The sequence below is a fragment of the Oryx dammah genome, unplaced genomic scaffold (genome assembly GCF_014754425.2).
Source record: "Oryx dammah isolate SB20612 unplaced genomic scaffold, SCBI_Odam_1.1 HiC_scaffold_25, whole genome shotgun sequence".
Lineage (NCBI taxonomy): Eukaryota > Metazoa > Chordata > Mammalia > Artiodactyla > Bovidae > Oryx > Oryx dammah.
The window spans coordinates 93,523,982-93,538,277 of record NW_024070209.1 but is presented as its reverse complement, the minus strand read 5'-3'; the positions used below and the strand labels follow the sequence as shown (position 1 = coordinate 93,538,277).

The 14,296-nt window shown below is 43.1% G+C and overlaps 1 protein-coding gene across 5 annotated transcripts in view; it reads left to right on the top strand.

Moving 5' to 3' along the window:
- The window catches only part of DENND1A (DENN domain containing 1A), a 539,914-nt gene that overhangs the window by 376,699 nt on the left and 148,919 nt on the right, over positions 1-14,296 (top strand). For all 5 annotated transcript variants that reach the window (XM_040225092.1, XM_040225090.1, XM_040225093.1 and 2 more), the window contains exon 13: positions 13,249-13,374. In XM_040225092.1, the coding sequence (XP_040081026.1) occupies positions 13,249-13,374 (126 nt within the window). The remainder of the gene's footprint in view (positions 1-13,248; positions 13,375-14,296) is intronic.

Here is a 14,296-nt window from a genome sequence, read left to right as displayed (position 1 = left end):
CAAATCTTATACCCTTTTTTAGTGTTCAGCTGCATTCATTGTGCGTGTATGTGTGTGTGGTGTGTTAAAACTAAATTGTTTTTTAAGGAAAACAAAGACAATTTCTCCTGCTTCAGGCAAAAAAAAAAAAAGGTGTTTGGAGGAAGATGAATATTACAAATAGACAAATGCAGAAATTTTTGCTGCTGGTGTTTCCATTTACAATGCTGAGGTATTAGGATTAACTGCGCAGGGAGGGGGCTGGAGTGCACTGTGAGCACATGACTCCTCCTGCGCTTTATTTGGCAGATAGTAGAAATGGGCCTTTTCGTTTTAAAATTGTACTTTTTTACTCCAAGAATGTCATCCTGAGGACTTGATAGTTTCTTCTCAGGCTGCTCAACAAAGCCATTATAGCTTGTAGTGAAGTAGCCACTCACATAATGAAAATTGATCTTTTTGTCTGTCAAAAAGCTACTTAGAATTGTAATGCTTGCCTCTAACTTTCTGACTTAATACTTGGCCCATGAGATGTCAGGAGAGACAGAGGGAGCAGAAACCTGGGCCCCTGGGGTCATAGCCAGCCCCAGCTTGGAGCTCCACATAACTAGCACAGTCCCCACTCCCCCATGGAGAACCAGGCTCTTTGAGGGGAAAATGGGATGCAGAAGAAGCAATTAAAGCCAACCGAGGTCAAGGTACAGACATGTTCTCAAGCAAGAAATAAAAAGCAAGGAATGAAAGGAAGCAATAATGGAGATATATTCAGTTGTGGCAAAAATAAACCAGTATTGTGGACAAATCTTATTTGCTTGTCTAAAAAATCCTGGCAGCAGTGAGAATTAATGGAATAGCACAAACTTCGGAGTAAGACATATTTGTACTTGACTTTGGCCTCTGCCCCTTGCTGTGCTGTCTGTGTGACTTGAAGCTAAGGTTCACTTTTCTCATCTGTATAGCGGGATAACCATCCCCACCTGGCCTTCTTGTTCTGAAATTTTAATGCAGTGCTGGGTATGAAAACACCTACCATGGCTTTTGGTACCTAGTAGAGTGCTTGATAAATACTAATTCCTATTCCTTTTTCCTGGTTTTCCCAGAAACTATTACTCAGAAAAAGGGGAAAGAGATTGGCTTTACACATCAAAACTTTTTACTTCAAACTTGTGACAAAAACTAAGGCATTGACAGATGTACTGTACCATTTTCAATGTCCACATGAAGGCAGCAGAGGAGCCAATGTATGTGTGCCCCTGAGGATGGGAAAACAAGGCAGTAATTCCCTCTCCCCTCTCCAGACCCACATGTTCCCCAGGAGATCTTATAACAAAGCCTTGATGTCTAGTTTATTCAGGAAAGGAAGAATTCATTTGCCTTAATCCTTAAGGGCTATTTTTTAAAGGGGAAGAGAAAGTAATTCTGTTGCCCCTCTTACAGCTGCTGATAGGTGTCTGATTTGTCACACACACACACACACACACAAAATCTTTTAACTCTAGTTCTGACACAGAACAGTTAATGCAAGAAGTGGGGCCCCCTGCATAGGCTAACTTGAGTCAGACTTTGAGAAGAGCCATATCTCTGCTTGCAGTGATACGCCAGCACTGACGGTAGCCATGGTCCCTGCCTCCCTAGAACCTTCAGTCGTGTGAAAGAGACAGACATTGATGGACTGTCACACAATGCATTGTTACATTGCTGTTTGTCTCTGAAGGAAAGGATACTTTGAGAGTATTTGACAACGGAACCTTGATCTAATCTGAGAGAGTCAGACTGAGGCAGTTCTATTGAGCTAAGACTGGAAGGCTGTGCGGGAGTCAACCTAGGGCCCTGGGCTGTCCAGTATGGTAGCCAGTATTCACATGTGGCTGTTTAAATTTAAATAGATTGAAATGAGATTAAATGCAGTTCCTCACGGAGCAGCTACCTTTCAAGTGCTCCTTAGCAGCTATTATATTGGACAACACAGGTGGTGGATTATTTGTGGAAAGGCCTATTGCATGGTGCTGAATGCTAGGCCGGGGTGATGTTGGTGAGAACACTCCAGATGGAGGAGTTAGCCTATCCAAACATCCTGAGGTGTGAGAGGGGCCTGGGAGACTGGAGCCCAGTGGGGTGGCCGAAGCCATGGAGAGGGTGCAGGAGCCACAGGTCTGAAAACGGCTGGAGCCTTGCGGGCTCAACTTCAGTCTTTATCCTCAGAGTGGTGGGGAGGCTGCTGCAAGATCTGAAGTTGCCAGCACTGATAGAAAGAGTGAATAAGAGGGTTTCAGAGGTGACAGGTGACTGCTATACCATCCTTATTGCCTCTAGCCTAACAAGTTGCAACCTAGTGATGAAGAAAGACACCTATACTTGTTGAATGCTGATATGAATTGCAAGCATTGTCTTCGTCACAGTGGGAAGGAAGATATGTCAGCTGCTGGTTATACAAAAAAGCCAAAGATGACTATACAGTCAGCAAAAACAAGACCAGGAGCTGACTGTAGCTCAAATCAGGAACTCCTTCAGATCATGAACTAATTGCCAAATCCAGACTTAAATTGAAGAAAGTAGGGAAAACCACTAGGCCATTCAGGTATGACCTAAATCGAATCCTTTATGATTATTCAATGGAAGTGACAAATAGAGTCAAGGGATTAGGTCTGATAGAGTGCCTGAAGAACTATGGGTGGAGGTTTGTGACATTGTACAGGAGGTAGTGATCAAGACCATCCCCAAGAAAAAGAAATGCGAAAAGGCAAAATGGTTGTCTGAGGAGGCCTTACAAATAGCTAGGAAAAGAAGAGAAGCTAAAGGCAAAAGAGAAAAGGAAAGCTATACCCATCTGAGTGCAGAGTTCCAAAGAATAGCAAGGAGAGATAAGAAAGCCTTCCTAAGCAATCAATGCAAAGAAATAGAGGAAAACAATAGAATGGGAAAGACTAGCGATCTCTTCAAGAAAATTAGATACCAAGGAAACATTTCATGCAAAGATGTGCACAATAAAGGACAAAAACAGTATGGACCTAACAGAAACAGAAGATTTTAAGAAGAGGTGGCAAGAATACACAGAAGAACTATACGAAAAAGGTCTTCATGACCCAGATAACCATGATGGTGTGATCACTTACCTAGAGCCAGACATCCTGGAATGCAAAGTCAAATGGGCCTATGAACAGAGCTAGTGGAGGTGATAGAATTCCATCTGTGCGATTTCAGTTCCAAAAAGATGATACTAGTAAAGTGCTGTACTCAATATGCCAGCAAATAATGGAAAACTCAGCAGGGGGCTTTCTGCTGAGGACTGGAAAAAGGAACTGGAAAAGGTCAGTTTTCATTCCAGTCCCAAAGAAGGGCAATGCCAAAGAATATTCAAGCTACCACACAATTGCATTCACTTCACATGCTAGCAAAATTATGCTCAAAATTCTCCAAGCCAGGCTTCAACAGTGCATGAACTGAGAACTCTCAGATATTCAAGCTGGATTTAGAAAAGGCAGAGGCACCAGAGGTCAAATTGCCAACATCCGTTGGATCATAGAAAAGGCAACAGAATTCCAGAAAAACATCTGCTTCATTGACTATACTAAAGCCTTTGACTGTGTGGATCACAACAAACTGTGAAAATTCTTCAAGGCATGGGAATACTAGATCACCTTACCCACCTCCTGAGAAACCTGTATGCAGGTCAAGAAGCAACAGTTAGAAACGGACATGAAACAACAGCCTGGTTCAAAATTGGGAAAGGAGTACATCAAGGCCATATATTGTCACCTTGCTTATTTAACTTATATGCAGAGTACATCATGCAAAATGCCAGCTGGATGAAGCACAAGCTGGAATCAAGATTGCCAGGAGAAATATCAATAACCTCAGATATGCAGATGACACCACCCTTATGGCAGAAAGCAGAGAGGAACTGAAGAGCCTCTTATTGAAAGTGAAAGAGGAGAATGAAAAAGCTGGCTTAAAACTCAACATTCCAAAAACTGAGATCATGGCATCCGGTCTACTCAATTAATGGTGAATAGATGGGGAAACAATGGAAATAGTAACAGACTTTATTTTTTATGGCTCCAAAAGCACTGCAGATGGTGATTGCAGCCATGAAATTAAAAGATGCTTGCTCCTTGAAAGAAAAGCTATGACCAACCCAGACAGTATATTAAAAATCAAAGACATTGTTTTGCTTACAAATGTCTGTATAGTCAAAGCTATGGTTTTTCCAGTAGTGATGTACGGATGTGAGAGTTGGACCGTAAGAAGGCTGAACACCAAAGAATTGATGCTTTTGAAGTGAGGTGTTGGAGAAGACTCTTGAGAATCCCTTGGACTGCAAGGAGATCAAACCTGTCAATCCTAAAGGAAATCAGTCCTGAATATTCATTAGAAGGACTGATGTTAAAGCTGAAACTCCAATTCTTTGGCCACCTGATGCAAAGAGCCAACTCATTAGAAAAGACCCTGATGCTGGGAAAGATTGAAGGCAGGAGGAGAAGGGGACGACAGAGGATGACATGGTTGGATGGCATCACTGACACTATGGACATGAGTTTGAGTAGGCTCTGGGAGTTGGTGATAGACAGAGAAGCCTGGCGTGCTGTAGTCCTTGGGGTCCCAAAAAGCCGGACATGACTGAGCAACTGAAAAACAACAACAAATGATGATGATGATGATGAATTCAATGGGAGAACCCCCTCTGGAGTAGTATTAAGCTAACTTATGGCTGGCCTGGGGGTGCTTGACTACAGTCGCACAGGAGCTGGGCCCTGGTCATGTGTAGCTCTGTTCCCAGCACGAGATGTGCAAGCATCTTTTAATTTCTCCAGCATGGGGCCTGCAAAGATTAGGCATCAACCGAAGTAACAGACTAATGTGCCCTGAGAAAGAGCTATTTGGTCTGACAGAGAGCGTTACAGAAAGTCAGGGGCTTCTTAATTTTTTTCTAATAGAAAAGTTTTGTTAGAGAATGACGTAAAGTGTATCCAGGCTTAGGGACAGTTTTGAGGCCCCTGAAATTGAGTAAAAGATAATGTTGGAAACAGAGCCTGAGCCAAACCCATAGAAGGCCTTGAATATTGTGCTAAGGAACTTGGACTTTATATGTGAACACCATGGAGTCACTGAAAATTGTAGAAAAAGGGAGTGATATGTTCAGCTTCTCATTTTAGATAATTCATTGCAAAGGATGGATTAGACCAGGAGGAAAATAGAAGAAGCGCCACCAGTTGAAAAGACTGATGCAGTAGCCAGGTACTCATCAACCAAAACACAAAGCCAGGCAGTTTGCTGCGTCTCTTCTCCATTTGCATCTATTACATTTTAATCCTCACAATGTATGTATGTTACAAATACCTCAATTTACAGCAAAGGGCACTGAAGCTCAGAAAGATTAAGAAAGGAAGGCAAGCTGATTTCTAATCTTAGGCGTTTGTGACTCAGGCTCTACATCTACTGCCTGAGCAGTGCGTTAGGGACAGAGGACCAGTGAAGCCAAGAGACCCCAGAGGCAGAGCCTGCAGCGACCAGAGAAAACAGAACAGGGGGCAGGATGGGCCGGTCTGTATTGCGCATGTTCCTGGATGTGCGGCGTGTGCAGTGCTGAGCATGACCTCTGCAGTTGTCCTCTTTAATTGATTTAGTGACCAGAGCTTCATTTTCCTTGCGGTTTTGGTTGCAGTCTTAGTGATGGTCTTCTGCAAAAGGGAAGTGGATGAGTATCCATTTCTCCCCCAGTCCTTCTCAGTCCAGACCAGTTCTTCCAATGATCAGTCACTGAAGAACGTACTCCTAGACTTTCCTCCAAGCAACGAGGCTCAGCCACTGGAAATGCCTTTCAAAATGTCAAAACACTCGTTCCTCTGTTCTTTTATTTAGCAAAAAGTGCTGGATGAGAACCCTGGGCCAAGTACTGCTGGAACAGTGCTGGCCCGTCTAGGAACTCTAGGAGGAAAGGTGCAGATACTGCAGTTCAGGGACACATCACCAAGCAGTCCAGGGGGCCCAGACAGGAGTCATTAAGCCTGTCTCAGTGGTCAGGGAGGGCTTCACAAAGGAGGGGACATCTGGATTCCCGCTTTCCCTTAACCCAAGGCAATGTTTAATTTGACTGTTAAAGAGAAACACCTCATTTGAATTCTTCATTATAAAAGTAACATGCTTTTTCATAAAGGATAACAGAGCAATCAAAAGTGCATCAAGTAGAAAGTGAAAGTATCTCCACATGGTTAGTTTGATCCTTGGCATTTTATATTCTTACTACCTGTATATAAACAGTCATATATAAAGATGACTTTATATTTATTATATTTATTATATTATATTTATAATGTTTTTATATTTATTTCTGAATGATTCATATTATATGTATTGCTCTGTAACTTGTATTTTCCCCTCATTTGGGAGTAGTTTGTGGACATCTTTTCATGTTACTTCATAAAGTACTGCTACACTTCTTTTAGCAGCTATGTGGTATTTCAAGGATGTGGTATAATTTATTTACTAGGCCCCCACATGGTCTTTCAGAGAGTAAATAGATGTTCACGAGTGGGACAGAAAGGGACCAGGGGCATTTCCATCTGAGTTGTCAGCATGTGTTTGGGCTGGAGGGTAGTATATGCTTCTAGATAGCAATTCAGTGTAAGTCAAGCATCCGTTAAGTGGGGCCAAAGGAAGCAAGGCCATTTGAAGAAAGCGTCACAGACTGCTCTGAGGAGTTGGAATGTTTTTCTGCAAGTGGTGATAGCCAAGAGTGGGGGCATTGAAGGACTTTGATAGAAATCAGATTCATATGTTTCCGAGAATACTAGAACAGCTATGGATAGATGGCACTGAGGGAAAACTGAAGCCAGCCCATCTAGGAAACAACTCCACTGATCAGAGAGGATGGGCAGAGCGGAGCAGTGCAGGGCCAAGGTCATGGACACAGAGATTCTGGGTATATTGGGGGAAGAGGAGATAACATGTGGAGAATGGTTGTGGGAAGGGAAGGAGAAGAAAGTGATCTAACGTCTGAATCTAGCCTGGGAGACTGGTTGGAGGATGCGGTGATACCCAAGATGGGACAAGAGGAGGAATGGGAGAGCTAAGAAGCTTACCAGTTCAATTCTGTACTCTCCTCCCTTTGTTTTCTGTCTCCCTCCTGATACCTCATTAAAGGAGGAAGCGACCCCCACTGGCTTTTCTGTCCACCCCCCTAGATTATGCCAGATGATCCCTGATGTTAATGATTTGACCAGCATCTGCAGGAGCACTCAGAGAAAGTTGGGTTTTAGACAACTGTGGATTATTTAAGCTTCAGATTTTCCTTCCTCGCTTTTATTTAAAGGACAGTGTTATCACCAGTTATCAGATGCGCATATACTTGAAGTTTCAAATTTTGAAGTGCTGACAAAAGCTTCTCCTTGTTTCAGGGTGAGGAGAGGTCTTCAGAAGTCTTGGCCTAAGTGGTCACAGGGGCACCAGGAACCCAGGACTGCTTGGCTGGTTTCAGAGCAGCTGGGGCTAGCGGGAAGGCACACACTCCTATTTGCTCAGTTACAATCAGCAACGACTTCTTTGTGCAAAATGGTAATGAGGCCATTAGGAGAGGCTCACCTGAAGTGCAGCCCTGTGAGTCCAAGGTAATTAAACACCTCCCGAATGAAAGGGAAAGGCCAGGGAAGGTTAAGTGAGGAATAATCTGCAGCACAGGTGGCCCAAGGGCTTTGAGAAGCCAAAAGAGCGACACCAGCTTGTGCTATTTCAAAGGATGGAAATGTCACCCTCGTCCCTAAGAAAGGCAGAATTTTTATTATTTGGAGGGTGGGAAGTGGGCAATATTTTTAACATTTTAATAAAACATGTTTTTTTCTCATATTGCTATTTCAAGTTGGAGGCCCATGGCAGTCCGCCAGGCACCAAGTGGACGGTGCTGCTTCTCGTGGGCTCTCACCACATGAGTGGGCTTTGGGACTCATGAGTCCCAGAATAGGGGTCGGGGGGCAGGGGCGAGTCACAATAAACAGAATATTTACAACCAGGTGTGAAGATAGACTCCAAGCTGCTTCCAGAGGAAAACTGATTTCCTTGGCCTGCCTCTGCATGGAGATGCAGTGGCTGTCCCGTCAACCCATGTTCCCATCCCTCTTGGCTTAGCCGAGAAGGAGGTCACCCTACCTTCACACGCTGGGCTTCCGAAGCATGCGGTTTGCCCCTGTGGCAGCGGCACAGAGTTTCTTCCCCTAAGTACAGTAAACACAGATTGTTTTTATCTTAAAAGATCTGGCAGTGAGTATTTTTGCCATTTAGTTTCTGGCCTCAAATTCTCTGCTGTCTCCACATAAAAGCTTATACATGAATATTTACAGCAGCATTAGTAATAATAGCCAAAAAGTAGAAATGACTCAGATGCCCTTCAGTTGATGGAGATGCATAAAATGTGCTCTTTCCATATGATGAAATATTATTCACCTGTGAAAAAGAATGAAGTACTAGTAAGTGCCACAGTGTGGATGAAATATGTTTATAATGAGCACTAGGCTAACTATGGAAAGAACACATTTTATGTATCTCCATCAGCTCATGGGCATCTGCATCATTTCTGTATATGCTTTTATCTGGAGACAGCAGAGATTTTGAGAAACAAACATGGACATGGACAATGGACTGGTTCCAAACTGGGAAAGGAATACATCAAGGTTGTATGTTGTCACCCTGCTTATTTAACTTATATGCAGAGTACATCATGCAAAATGCCAGGCTAGATGAATCACAAGCTGGAATCAAGATTGCCGGGAGAGATATCAACAACCTCAGATATGCAGATCATACCACTTTAATGGCAGAAAATGAAGAGGAACCAAAAGCCTGTTGATGAAGGTGAAAGAAGAGAATGAAAAAGCTGGATTAAAACTTAGCATTCAAAAAACTAAGATCATAGCATCTAGTCCTATCACTTCATGGCAAATAGCTGGGGAAAATGTGGAAATAGTGACAGAATTTATATTTTATGGCTCCAAAATCACTGCAGATGGTGATTGGCCATGAAATTGAAAGACGCTTGCTCCTTGGAAGGAAAGCTGTGACAAACATAGACAGTGTATTAAAAAGCAGAGACTCACTCTGCTGACAAAGGTCCACATAGTCAAAGCTATGGCTTTTCCAGTAGTCAAGTATGGATGTGAGAGTTGGACTATAAAGAAGGCTGAGTGCTGAAGAACTGACACTTTTGAACTGTAGTGTTGGAGAAGACTCTTGAGCGCCCCTTGGACTGCAAGATCAAACCAGTCAATCCTAAAGGAAATTAAACCTGAATATTCATTGGAAGGTCTGATGCTAAAGCTCCAATACTGTGGCCACCTGTTGCAAAGAGCTGATTCATTGGCAAAACCCTGATGGTCAGAACGATTGAGGGCAATGAGATGAGATGATTGGATGGCATCACTGATTCAGTGGACATGAGTTTGAGCAAATGAGTATGAGAGATAGTGAAGGACAAGGAAGCCTTGTGTGCTGCAGTTCATGGGGTAGCAAAGAGTCGGACACGACTTAGTGACTGACCAGCAGCAACAACACTGCTAAGTGAAAGAAGCCAGTCACAAGAAGGACCACATATTATATGGTTCCACTTATATGGAATGTCCAGAAGAGGCAAATTCATAGAGACAAGATGTGGATCAGTGGTTATCTAGGACTGGGGCAAGGGAGAAGGTGACAAGAGTAGTGGGGAGTAAGAAGTGCCTACCAATAAGATGAATTCTCTTTTTTGGGGGTGATGAAAGTATTCTAGAATTTAGTAATGATAGTTGTACAACATTGTCACCATACTAAAACTTCTGAATTATATATTTTCAATGAACGAATTTTATAATATATAAAATATATCTTAATAAGCTATTACAAACCCCTTATCAGAAGCTTGGGGCTTCTGACAAGAAATAATGTCAATGGGATGTTTCAAAAGTGTGTGTAACCCATCCCAGATTCTTAATATTTTTATGTTCACAGGCAGCTTTAAGAACCTGAATATAGCTATATAGCCTACAACCAGAAAAAAAATCATTACTCATTCATGTTAAAAAAATTTTGTTGATAATTCATGAACCACCTGCATCTAATTTCCTATTTCACCTTAAAATTTTACCCTAGATCTTATCCTTCAATAATGTCAGGCCATTAGGCAGTCCTGTATCTAAGTCCCATACAGATTCCTGAATTACGCTCTTGATATATCACCTGCACACTTAAAAACAGTTGTTAGGAAAAAAAAAAAAAAAAACCACAGTTGTTAGCTTTACATTTATCTCAAAGTCAGGGGAAAATTCCTTAATGTATTCAATTCTTAACCCCAGCCCTTCCATCTATTCTCATTTTAAGCTATCTTCTCCACCTTCTCTCAACTGAAGCCACAGTTCTCCCTAGTCTCTGAACTCCTCCGCACTGTAATGTCTTTACAGATGCTGATCCCCATGTTTGGTACACTGTTTCTTCCCTTCTTTGTGAATTAAGTGCTTCAGCTCATCCTTCAGACCTCGGGACCAGCCTGTCTCTCTCCACACAGGCTTCCTTGGCCTCCTTGGTGAGCTCTAGCACAGGCTCATCATGGTAGCAGTGTCACATGCATTGGTACTTTCCTCACAAGAGTATAAGTTTAAGATTTTGCTGTCTGGTTTGCTCACCATTGTATCACCATTGTTTCAAGGCCACCAAGTTGCCTGATTCCAGGGGCAGTTTTCGCATGGAACACAGTGTGAGTGGTGTGCCCAGAAGCTGTGGAATATGGCATCATGAGATGAATGGCATATTGGAAACAGCCTGGGAGGGTTGATCTTGTCTCTGACTTTGAGGGTAATAACTGTCATCTCACACTGTCTTTCCTACATTGAGGATTCAGGAAAAATCTCTTTCAGTTCTCATTTTCAGTAAATTTTGTGTTCATTTGTGCAACTGCCTTGGACCCAAAGAATTCCACAGCTTCTCATGTTTTCCTTTTTGCTTTGACGGCTAGGAGGCTCAACTCAAATTTGAAGTCTGCTTCTAACTACTATGTAAGACCTGATGTTCAGTTCAGTTCAGTCACTCAGTTGTGTCTAGCTCTTTGCAACCCCACGGACTGCAACACGCCAGACCTCCCTGTCTATCACCAACTCCTGGAGCTTGCTCAAACTCATGTCCATTGAGTCGGGGATGCCATCCAACCATCTCATCCTCTGTCATTCCCTTCTCCTCCTGCCTTCAATCTTTCCCAGCATCAGAGTCTTTTCAAATGAGTCTGTTCTTCACATCAGGTGGCAAAGTATTGGAGTTTCAGCTTCATCATCAGTCCTTCCAATGAATATTCAGGACTGATTTCCTTTAGGCTTGACTGGTTGGATCTCCTTGCAGTCCAAGGGACTCTCAAGAGTCTTCTCCAACACTACAATTCAAAAGCATCAATTCTTCAGCACTCAGCTTTCTTTATGGTCCAACTCTCACATCCATACATAATTACTGGAAAAACCATAGCTTTGACTGGACGGACCTTTGTTGGTAACGTAATGTCTCTGCTTTTTAATATGTTGTCTGGGTTGGTCATAACTTTTCTTCCAAGGAGCAAGCATCTTTTAATTTTGTGGCTGTACTCATCATCTCATCATCTGCAGTGATTTTGGAGCCATAAAAAATAAAGTCTGTCACTGTTTCCATTGTTTCCCCATCTATTCGCCATGAATTTATGGGACCAGATGCTATGATCTTAGTTTTTTGAATGTTGAGTTTTAATCCAGCTTTTTCACTCTCCACTTTCACTTTCATCAAGAGTCTCTTTAGTTCCTGTTTGCTTTCTGCCATAAGGGTGGTGTCATCTGCATATCTGAGGTTATTGATATTTCTCCTGGAAATCTTGATTCCAACTTGTGATCATCCAGCCTGGCATTTTGCATGATGTACGCTGCATATAAGTTAAATAAGCAGGGTGACAATATACAGCCTTGACATACTCCTTTCACAGTTTGGAACCAGCCCATTGTTCCATGTCCAGTTCTGTTGCTTCTTGACCTGCATACAGATTTCTCAAGAGCAGGTAATGTGGTCTGGTATTCCCATCTGTTTAAGAATTTTCCATAGTTTGAAAACATGAGACCTGATGGCTTATGTTTATATACTAAATCTACACGTGACTTACTCTTTTTCCATTGCCATGACTTTGTCTGTTTTATGTTAATCTACTGTGTGCATATCTATAAGATGTATAAATGTGTTTCAGTACATCTGTATAATGACTATTCCTTCAGAGTATCAGTTTTATAATTATATATACTTTATGGGGGCTTCCCTGGTGGCTCAGTTGGTAAAGAATCCACCTGCAATGTGGGAGACCTGGATTTGACCCCTAGGTTGAAAAGATCCCCTGGAGGAGGGAATGGCAACCCACTCCAGTATTCTTGCCTGCAGAATTCCCGTGGGCAGAGGAGGCCAGTGGGCTGTAGTCCATAGGGTCGCAAAGAGTCAGACACGACTGAGCGACTAAGCACACATCTTTATGGCGTGGATTGTCATACCCTCCTCAAAGGAATCTCCCCAGCCCAGGGATCGAACCCAGGTCTCCCACATTGCAGACAGATTCTTTACCAACTGAGCCACCAGGAAGCCCAAGAATACTTCTGGAATACTACTCAAGTGGGTAGCCTGTCCTTCTCCAGGGGATCTTCCCAACCCAGGAAGTAGAACTGGGGTCTCCTGCATTGCAGGCATATATAATTTATATTACAGTTGATAAATATTTTGTGTATGAGGTATATTATAATATATAATATGTATTATATGTTATAAATAAGCCATTTATCTCTAATATTTGTAAGTAATCTGAAGAGGAAATAGAATTGGAACTTAAAAATGTGTATAGTTTGGGCTCAGATTATAAGATTTCAGTTCATAATTCCAACTTGACCACTTCTTCAGTTTGTTACTAGGCATGTAATCTAATCTCTCTGAGACTGTTAATACCCTTGTAAGATAGGAACACAATCCCTTTCCTATAGGATTGTTGAAAGAATTAAGTACAGAAATTTATGTGAAAGCAATTACCTGACACATTGAAACTGCTTAGAAAGTGATTTTGTTTTTGTTTTTCTTAGAGATGCACTAATAAGAGCAACATTTATTTAACTTTCAAACACCTGCCCTAATCCTGAACGTGTGTATGCTCTCCCAGCAGCGGAGGTGTCAAATCCATCCCCCTCCCCAGGGTTTTCTAAAGCTCTGTGCATGTGAGGGATAGCCATCGTCCTCCCACCCTGCCCTCAGCCTGTGCCTCCTTTCTGTCACCAGATCTCTTCCCTGAAGAGCCGGCTGAAGAAGGTCTCCACGACAACTGGCGATGGTGTGGCCAGAGCCTTCCTCAAGGCCCAGGCCGCTTTCTTCGGCAGCTACCGAAACGCTCTGAAAATCGAGCCAGTGAGTAGCTTCTTGGCATGTCACAAGTGCATGTTTGGTCGGGGCCACAAGAAACTTGCTAGTCATCTTGTTGTTGAATTCACCAAAGGAGGTTTTGTGTGTGTGTGTTTGGTGGAGACTGGAGAAGTGTGCTCCCCTCACGCTACCTCTTAGCACAAGGAAGCTGCGCTGCCCCATGTGGAGCACTGTCTGCTCCTGTGGATGTTAGGACCCCTCCCTTCCCTGGACAGTAGCACCCTCTGCGGGTCTCAGTGCTTAGCACTGTACACATCTGCTCTGAGAAGTCCTGGTAAGCCTGTGAGGTAGCAGTGATCATCTTCAATTGACAAATGGGGAAACTGAGGCTCACAGGAACGACGACTTGCTACCCAGTGGAAGAGCCAGGTAGGTTGTCCCAAAGCCCATGCTTCTCTCTGTGCTTCACTACCCTTTTCCTGCAAAGGAACCTCTTCTCCACACTTGAGAGAGCAGAGTATCCAGAGGCTTACTTCTTAGAGGTTCCCAGAGTGGTCTTGGTATACTGACTACTAAGTGTGCTGAGAACCGGGGAATGATGTCATCTACCTCCAGAGCCCGTCAGCCTTTCAGAGCTTCTGTTGCCTCATCCGTGAGGTGATTAGTTATTGTGAGGATGGAAGATACCAGGTCATCCCTAAAACCAAAGAAACTATCAGCTCTCCCAGCTTCAGTGAGAAGCTTTCATCATATGCTTGATTACTCATAGCCTTTGGCCAAGGAGAATGGAGAAATTGGCCCGGGGACCTGCCTCACTGCATAGGAAAGGATGCTGGAGGGGACCTTGCTGATAGCCCTTTCCTCTCAGGACATGAGACTCCATCCTGAGCAGGCGGAGATGGCAACCACACCCAACCTAGTCAGAGTGGCTCTGAGGGACCTAGACAGACATTTTGTTAGATTAAAT